We start from the raw sequence: 9846 nt of genomic DNA, 5'->3' as shown, positions 1-9846 counted from the left end.
TCAATAGACCTATTTACAATACTGTTACAGCCTTTTTATCGTCCCACTGCTGGGCACAGGCCTCCTCTCACAAGGAGAAAGATTGGGCATTAATCACCACGCTTGCTCAATCACTCAATGCGGGTTGGTGATTTCAGACTATAGTCCAGGTTTCCTCAAAAATTTTTCCTTCACCTTTTTATCAGCCATTGATGTCCAAGATATTATATTCTTAGCAGCGCCTCTGATATACTTGTGAGCGGACTTCGTGTTCATCGCAAAAAATATCAGAAAGAAGCCAGAAAGTCTACAATCAATCTTGCAAAGAGGTAGGTATTTAGCGTCGGGGCAACTGGGTTGATATAAACAGTTAGACAATATAGAGGGCAAAAAGCGAGGCAGATGAGGAGATGAGGATTACTGGATGCCTAAAAAAGGCAGTTATGCTGTACCTACATATATAATACCTATTTATGTCACCAGGGAAATAAGCGACTATTTTTATTTTCGGTTTGGCTTATTTTTATATTCATGTATGTATGCCGTATGGCTCATACTCAAAGGCCCTTTTACCGAATACACAACATGAAAAAACATTGAGGAACTGTCAAAATAGCAACTGTCAAAGGAAAAAACGAGCGAAAACGCAAAAGTTCCATGGCTTGCAATTTAATTTGTTTAAATATCAAGTTTGAGTGCATTATTTTTAATAAGGATTGTGTATTTTATTAATATTTTGAGTAATAGGACATATAAAATTGTGTATGAGTGCTGGAAACGACTGTTAAATGTTTGTTATTGGTACGCGTCATGCCCCCGCGTATTAGAACGCGAGCTTCTAAAGCTCTAAAAGAAAACATTGACATCACGGAAAACAAATTGAAGCCTGCAAAAACTAACACAAAAGCTCCACGAAAACCTTTGGCAGACAAAACTAATTCCGCGTCAGATGATCCGTCGTTAGAAATCCCGACAAAGGTTAAGAAGACAAGTTCAAACAAGAATGGAGAAAAGAAAGCGGCCGAAACGAAGAAGAAACAAACTGTTAAACATAAAGATAACGTTAAACCTAATGAAAACGTGAAACCTACCAATGAAGGACGGCCACGAAGGGAGAGAAAATTGCCGAATCGGTTTGTAGAGAATGTTATTTTGAAAAATTTATCTAACAGCAAGGAAAGTCCAAATGTGACCGTTAACAGTTCAACAACTACACTAACCACTGAGAAAACGCCAGTGAAGAAAACGAGTGTATCTAAAAATGATATAACAGAACCCTCTCCGTTCAAGACACCATCAAAAGTTGATAGTAGCTTATTTGCTAGCCGTCCCACTAGGATATGCCGCTTACCATCACGTTTGGAAGATCATTCTGTTAGTCCTCACAAGTACATACCAATACTACCTGCACATGCCAGCACACCCATACAGCCAAGTAAAGCAAGACCTATTGTACTTATAAACAAGAATGAAATAACATGCCATAATGTAGATAAGAATCTAGAAACAAAAGCAACAAAAACTAGGCCAAACAGATTAGCCAAATTAAATGCACAAAAGAAATCGAGTGACAAAACACCTGAGAAAAGTAGCCCTGATGGTAACAACAATGCTAAAGGCAGAACTAGAAAGAAAGCAACGAAAATTCAGCCCCCTGCTACTAAGAAATCTCCAGATAAGATAAAACAATCACCAATTCGCAAATTCCTTACACCCATGGCAAAATTCCAATCATCATTAAACAAAACACAATCACCAGCCAAGAAAAGTAGTCCAAAACAATCTGCCAACAAGAAGACAGACAAAAATCTATCATTCAAACTACTTGGAAGCAAGAAAAAGTCACAAGAAACTGAGAATAAGGACCAGGATGTCTATGAATTTACTTTTGACCCAAATGAAGAACCAAAACCTCAGAAGAAGAAACGTAAAAGAATTGTTACAAAGAAATCTGCACCTACACCTAACCCTAGGAAAGTTGTTTGCAAAAGCACTTATGATAAAAATATAAAAAAAGCATTAGCAGCATTGAAGAATGCTATTCAGCCTGCCAAAACTACAGCAGCACCTAAGCTACCACAAATTACAGAGAATACTGAACAAGCAGAGAATGTTCAACAAAGTAACGCAACAAACAACTTCAATGTTATACAAACAAATAATATTACAAACACCAATAACATGGCTTTAAATGATACTGGCAAAACCTCTGTACATGAATGTAATTATCCATCTATAAGAGTAGAAGATATTGCAGCAGATATTGAACCAAGTATTGATCACCATGCAGATTTAAATTATTCCCCTGTTAACTCACCAAGGTCTATTGGCTTTAAGACTCCTAACACACATCAATCCTTGAATCACAGAGAAACTCCAGAAAGATCAGTACAGAATAAAGATCCTCTCAATTTGGCTGAAGAGCTCAGTTTCTTTGATGACCAGCCTGTTGCCAGCAGTAGTATGAATATGTCTGTAAGACATCCATTGGCTAGCCCATGGAGAGTAGAGTTTGGTAATCTACCTATTAAGTGGCCTAGTAATGCCTATGTCAAACCAAATATGACACCAGCTGTTGAAACTTCTTTCATCAACCCTGAAGACTCAATTAATAAGAAGAAGCATGTATACACAAACATGGTGCCTCAGACAAATGAAATGTTCACAGACATAGCTGATACTACACCTAATCTAAAGCAGACTAGTATAATTTCATTTATAAAAGAAATGGCAGAAAAGAGTGCTAAAAAGAAACGAGGGAGATCTGTTTCACCAGCTAAGGCTATTTATCAGGAGATTGATGACAATACTGCTGAAACTAATAAGAAATCTGGGAAGAAGGGAGTTGGTAATAAAACACCTAACCCTGCAATTAATACATCTGATGAGGTTTCAAGTAGTGGTAATGACACTTCTCATGATAAAGAAAATTCTAAGGAGGAAAGAAAAAGTAGAAAACGTAAGAACAATGAAAACATTTGTGACTTACCTGCAAAATCACCTCGAAAGCAAAAAGATAAAGATGGCACATTCTTTGGTTTTGATGAAAGTGAAGTTCAAGATGAGAATGTTTCTCCAGTCAAAATAAATAATAATCCCAGGAGTAGATCATTGAGGCCTAGATCGAAAGCTGTGCTTCAAGAAATCAATGGTCCAACAAGAGCTGTGTTGCCAGTTGCTGCTAAGACAAAGATAGCAACAGGTTCTGAGGCTGTAAATAAAGTGTATGAAGAGTTGAAGTCGCCTGCTGATGCACCAGTCTTCCTAGAGAGGAATGTCAATGAAAATGAAACAAATGTTGCAGATCCTTCAATTAATGATGATTCACAGTCTGTCCATTTGTTTGAAGATATTGAAGTGGTACATCATTTGAAGGTAAGATAAACCTTTTTTTCATTAAGCCATAATATATCAAAAGTTTTGTCTTGCTACCTTAACTTGTTACTCATATCATCAGTATTTTTATCCAATAAATAATTCAAAATTCTATATTTCCAGCCTACACGCAAGAGCTATGGGAAAGCCAAGAAAGTGACATTCCGTCAGCGGTCCAACAGCACTTCTGACAGTGAGGTCCAAGTTCCTGTAGAGGATCCTAATGAATCAACCGATTATGATGATTTGGGTGACCTGACCTTCGATGTATGTAATGTAACGGAAAAGAAAGCCACTAAAAAGAGGAAGCCTAAGAAGCTAATGTCTAAAAAGGAGGTAAGTTGATAAAAGATTGCAATATAAATAAAATTTACTTTTTTACACACAACAAAGACAGATTTGAAAAGCTGTTTTATTTTTGTTAAAGATAAAAATAAATAAGTTAAAGGATCATTACCTTGCATTATTTTGTAAACTTTCATTACATTAAAAAGTTACCTTGTTGTTGTTGTTAAAGTCAATACTAATATATTTTTTTTAATATTTTCAGGAAAAAGAAGCTGAGGCTTGGGCAGCAAACTTCAACTCAATGTGTGAGGATGTAGAAGATTTCCCATTACTTGTTGAGTAAAATCGTAACTTTACAAATCATGAGAATTAAAATCTCAAAATTATTTCATCTTAGTAATTATGTAAATTATTTGTAAGTTTAAAATACTCATTATGAGAACATACAACAACCCTTAGAACATGTTATTTCTAATTTCATTGGGAAAAAAGCATATTGTTATTTCTTTATGGCTAAATCTCTCACTGTAATTTTGTCAAATAATATGTTGTTCCAGTAAAAAAAAAATTTTTTGCAAATTAATAGGACCTAGAATATAATTAAAAAATATATATTTTTGCAAATTAATAGTACCTATTAAGGATTCTTCATGTTTATTTTGTAAATAGTCTGGATTTAATTTATATCAAACATCAGAGTAAATTCTGGATAATTACAATTGAGTGTACCTCAAAACAGTTCAATTTTTTAATCAAGAGTTTTTATCGTGGCCATGTTTTTTGCCATTTAAGTTTAATTTCATGACATTTTAAACATAGATTATAAGTTTGATTAGAATAATAATTTAATTTATACCTATCATTTGGTTAAATAAAAGGAAACAGCTTTAACTAGAGAGTTACTTAAGCTGAGTTCTTTTAATTTAATAAAAATCATAATTGCAATTTTAATTATGAAGAGTTATTATTTTTAAGTTAAGAATGGGACCATAATTAAGACTTAACTAATGATTTTAAATGTAGCGAGACAGTTTTACCTCAATTTAAGAAAACATAATTCTCAAAATGTTAATGTATAGTTTTTAATTTTAGATTAATGTGAGGTCCATTTCATTATTTGTGTTATTTTATTTTTATGCGCAAATAGTTTAAATTATGTTTTGTACTTTACCCATCTTTTCGTTTTCCATTTCTGTTGTTCAGATATTTTTGTTTTCTTTCAATTGGCTTAATGCTGGCTGCTTTGCGTCTCGTCTACCCATGTTTGCCCTATGGACACAACTTAAGTTAAATTAAAAACATTTCTAACATATTTTTTTCTAATTTTAACCCATGGACTGTGCTAATTGTTTAGAAAGAAAGTGACTGTGACGCCAAATAATGTCTTAAAGAATAGAAAAAAAAATAACAGTTGTCAAATGCTCGTTTCACACTCCTAAATTAATCCTCCGACCCCACTCACAAAGTCTTGCCTTCATCAAGGATAGCATATCCTGTCTTTGTAAACAGTTTTTAAAATTTTCTCAAAATATGAACAATTTACTCTTATTTCTGGCAACCTTAAGGCAGTCTACAATTGTTCAAGATAGATGGCGTTGGCTGGCTTTGTTTGAGAGCATTATGTTAGTTTTGTAGGACGTAGATAGATGGCGCTAGTTACTACTCAATTTCTGAATCGGGAGGTTTATGAAGAAGCGATTTTGTTTTGAGTCTGTATAGCTGGGTACTCACTTAACAGTGTAGCACGTAACGTATCAGATACGGTATCAAGTGAGTACGTAGGCACGAGCCCGCTGCAACCCGCTCGCTCGTGGAGCGCTGTAAGCTCGCAGTGACCCGCCGAGTGGCGGTTTCACTGCTATCACAGTGTGCTCGCGGCTCGCAGTGTGCTCGTGAGGACCGTGGACGAGCCGTACCCATTTGCAGGTTGATACCGTATCTGATACGTTACGTGCTACACTGCTAAGTGAGTACCCAGCTTAAGGCTCCTCACGCACTCGCCAACCACGATTCCTGGCTGCGGTAGCCAACACAACGCGCCTGATTGCATTGACTTTAAATTACCAAGCTTCAATTTCGTTGCTCATTCTGTAACTAAAATTTTCTGGTACCTAGGTAATTACTTTCTGTACAAAAAAGAACTAAAACGCCGGTTACCCTACTTCGTTACTTCGCATACTTTCCACTGCCAGATAAAAGTTGACTATGTTCTTCGGATTAGACTAGATATACCTACATACCTACTTAGTTACCTACCTAGTTTCGTATTCATAATATTAACAAGGATTGAGCTGTAACACACATGTTCAGCTGCTTTTTTTTACCGACTTTCCAAAAAGCGGAGGTTCTCAATTCGACCGTATTTTTTTTTTGTATGTTTGTTAAGTACGCGATTATTGTATTCTCAAACTGAACTCAAACTGTAGGTGCCGCCTGTAATTTTAACATCTTTGGCAGTCACTACGGGTAGTCAGAAGCCAGAAAGTCTGACAATCAGACTTACCTAGCATAGGATGTTGGGTTGCCCGGGTTACTGGGTTGAGGAGGTCAGATAGGCAGTCGCTTCTTGTATAAAAGCACTAGACACACACTAGACACACATTGGAAGCAGGCCACAACATAGTTGGGAAAAGGCTAGACAAATGATAATGTTCGTTCGTGTTCGGTGACATTGCATCTTTTAGAATTTAGGAACTCATTTCTAACTCGATCACGCAGACAAATCCCTAGCACAGCCCTCTCTATTGTTCTCTGTGTGCCTGTGCCCTTTGCTCCAGTTTTATTTTAGCAGGCATAACCTGACATATTTATGAGACACGTCTGTAACATAATATGTAGTATACCTATAGGTAACAAAAATCTGCACTGCTGGGCCCCGATTCTCCTAATTTTACTTAAGCGTCATACGATTCACGTTCGACTCGATTCGACTGAGAGCCGATCCCGACTCGATTACGATTGAAGCGTATGTGGCATTCCACAATTTTTTCTTTGAAATAAACGTTTTTATCCTTTTCTGTCATTCAATAATGAATCATTTTGTCTGCAAATGATTTACGATTGCAAAATGATTGTACAGCAAACTACCGTATGGACCAAAATCACCAAAATAGCAGACCAATCGCACACCAATCAAATGTCAATCGAATACGATTGGTCTTTTATTAGTAGCAGAATGCCCGATATGGTTAAAACTGCTATTGCGATCATATTGCGATTCGATTTATACTCGATTTTGACATTATTAACTTAGGAGAATCGGGCCCCTGGTTGTAAGCTGCGTCTGCTTTGGGCTCTCGGTAGGCTCCAAGCTAGTAGGTATGCATAAGTTTCAGCTAAAGTGATAGGTGTGCATTAGGCCTTACAAGGCAGGTTGTAGGTTGTAGTATACTGAGACGGCTTGGGAACCATAATAAAAATGCTTATTGTTCTCTAAGTGCCTGCAGACCTATTTTTATGAACAGTTTCATTGGAAAGTACCTCTATGATACAGAAGCACGCTGCCAAAATACCTAGACCAAACAGCAGAACAAAGAATACATCACAAACCATAATTAAAATTTTAAAATTAATTAATTCAACAAAGTAAGTATCCACTCAGCCCTAATGTGATGCCTGACGATATTAAAATGATTGCTCTTTGGCAAATATGGCGGCCGGCTGAATTATACAGCGGAAGCAAATATTACCCTCGCAAACATACGTCCCGAGAGAGCGAGCTAGTTCGCGCACTCAAAATTAAAAGCACACAATGAAAATACAGTACCGAGTGCCCCTACGCGGATACCTATGTCGCGAAAAGTAAGTGCCTACTCCAAGCATCGCTCTTAACACTACGCGTAGAGTGGCCCACGCATTGTTGTCAATGAAAACAGTCGCCGTCAGAGTGTTTTTTTGTTTATAGACTCTTCGATGTTGCCACTCGAAAATAAATAGCTGCGCGGTAACGAGCAATATGGGCCTAACAAGCTGTAACGATGTTTTGTCTTTACAATCGATTCGCGATTGTTTGTTATTGTTCCATCTCGCCTCGATAACAACCTGGGTTTCGCGTTCAATCGCGAGCCAATTGGAAAACAACAAGTTTATTGGATTGTTAATTAATAAAAAATATGATGAAGCGGACGGGTAGTTTGTGTAAAGAGATAAATGTAGGTGGATAGAAAACATTCGAGTTTTTTTATTGTAATAAATTAAGTTTTCCTCATTCTCTTCTTACAAAATTCCTTTCAGAAATCGCCTTGAGGGATTGCGTGGGTGTTATGAACCTTAGAGTTTAGTACTGTGGCTGCTGCGTTTGTAGTCAGCAGGAGTAAGATACAGGGTAGTCTTATCTTAAACTATGAGTATGAGACTTTCAAATGGTCAAATAAACCTACTCGTAAGTTCTATTTAATTCTAATTCAAGTAGTAGGAGCCCATTAGGTGCAATAAAACCGAGGATTCCAACCAATCACGCTGTAGTTACAATTAATAATTGAACACCTAATAATATCCAACCCGAGAGTAGACTTAATAAATTAACAATTGGACTATTTCAGTCATTTAATTAAAGGGTGGCCGTGCACACCCAGGTTGTTCGGGTCGGGAATATTAACCGCAATTCTCGGTCAACATTCACAAAATTGACACGTCAAATATTTGTAACTTCGTCCTGGGACCACGTTAGACGGCAAACAGAATCGTGTCTGGTCCACCCTTAATTTCCGATGTTTCTACACCAGCGGGCCATTGTTCCAATATGATTCTAAGGAGAACGGGCTTACGGTTAAGTTTGGTGTGCGGCGCGTTCGTCGAGATAGCCGCTTGTCAAAACAAAATGGCGCTGACTGTGTTTGAATTGGGCCGTATCAGTCGCGAGCGGAGATTCATTTTGTCGCGTTGCTTAAGATCGTAGTAGAGTCTCCTACATATTATCTCTGTACACAAGGTGAGTGTGTGCCCGCGTGTTAGGCTTGCATTTAAAGCTAGCTACAAATTTGTTGTTTCAGTACAAATACTACGATGATATTGTTTGCAGTTTGACTTTGCGTTCGATCGAGGAGTTTGTTTGGCAGCCTAGTGCCGACGTCGTAATAAGTCAACACTTGTATATTGATTATGATGGTCGTTGTGCTACTGTCCGCTTGTGATGCTGGTAGCTACTCAATTATGTATGGCTGTTCAAGAGATACAGAAGCCATTTGACATAATTAGATGTAGCAATATCCATAGCCTGCCTTATAGGCATTCTTATAAGTACCTACCTATCTAGATTCGTAGTAAGTTGAAGTCTACCGAGAGTCTAGTAAGATTTATAATTAACCTTAAGAATGACGGTGTTGTAGAAGACAACACGTATTGTGATTGAAAGAATAAAAACTCTAAAGTACGTCATAAAGGGTTAATGCAGAGTCAATACAATTAGTGTGCCAACAGCAAAGAATCCAATAAGTAAAATCGAATCAACAATTCAATCTCTTCTATGTTGAGTCTTCAAATTTACCTATGATTAAAACCACATGTAAGAAGTAAACACTAACTTTCAAAAGAGGAGCATACTTAACAAATATTATATTGTAAACTTTACATTGCCATGGTAAATATTAAATAATATGTGTACAGGTAAATAATATTGTCGCTAGCCGAGTCTACCTGCTCTCAGTACTCAGTGTTGCCATTATCATAAACCAAACACGTCAATATTTACCCACACAAACAAGGGCGTAATTTTTAAATAAATTGTGGCATTTTGCGAAATTGCTTCCGCAAATAGAATTGTGGACAAGAGCCGGCGCGAATGTGTGCGAAACTTTTTTGGCCCGTTATTCGACCATGAGCTTTGTCGCTTTAATGGGATGTTCAAACGTGATTTTGGAAGCAGTAAAACATAATTATCCTTTCGCAAAGCTGACTGTATCTATAACAATGAAAAATCTTTAAAACATTTGTGTGCGTGTTGCCACAAGTTGAAAGTGTTGGTGGTGCCTTTTCTTGTTGGTCAATATTTTTCACTACTCAATGACAGATGGCGTTGCATGCATTGGTTCTTAAAAATTACGAGTACCTAGATGGATTTTTAATTAAGATTTTCCTCTCAATTATTTGAATAGGCATGTTTTCGAAACAGCAAAGGCGAAATTGTTTGTATAAATTATACTTAAGAAGAACGCAAGTAACACCTTGAAATCTACGTCAAAAAATAATAGGTAAGACCAAAAGTTA

The 9846-nt window shown here is 36.9% G+C and overlaps 1 protein-coding gene across 1 annotated transcript; it reads left to right on the top strand.

The window, feature by feature from the left end:
* The first annotated feature begins 591 nt into the window (after positions 1–591).
* Positions 592–4952, top strand: LOC124640198. The gene is made up of 3 exons (XM_047177867.1): positions 592–3354; positions 3478–3690; positions 3905–4952. The coding sequence occupies exons 1-3, from the start codon at positions 790–792 to the stop codon at positions 3983–3985; spliced, it is 2859 nt and encodes a 952-aa protein (XP_047033823.1). The 5' UTR covers positions 592–789; the 3' UTR covers positions 3986–4952.
* The last annotated feature ends 4894 nt before the right edge of the window (positions 4953–9846 follow it).

Source organism: Helicoverpa zea, chromosome 20 (assembly GCF_022581195.2).
Source record: "Helicoverpa zea isolate HzStark_Cry1AcR chromosome 20, ilHelZeax1.1, whole genome shotgun sequence".
Classification (NCBI taxonomy): domain Eukaryota; kingdom Metazoa; phylum Arthropoda; class Insecta; order Lepidoptera; family Noctuidae; genus Helicoverpa; species Helicoverpa zea.
This window is presented reverse-complemented; position numbering and strand designations above follow the sequence as displayed.

Coding starts and splice junctions, on each gene's coding strand:
- LOC124640198 (XM_047177867.1), top strand. CDS start 790: ATGCCCCCGCGTATTAGAACGCGAGCTTCTAAAGCTCTAAAAGAAAAC. Junction 3,355..3,477: donor AAGTGGTACATCATTTGAAG/GTAAGATAAACC, acceptor CTATATTTCCAG/CCTACACGCAAGAGCTATGG. Junction 3,691..3,904: donor AGCTAATGTCTAAAAAGGAG/GTAAGTTGATAA, acceptor TAATATTTTCAG/GAAAAAGAAGCTGAGGCTTG.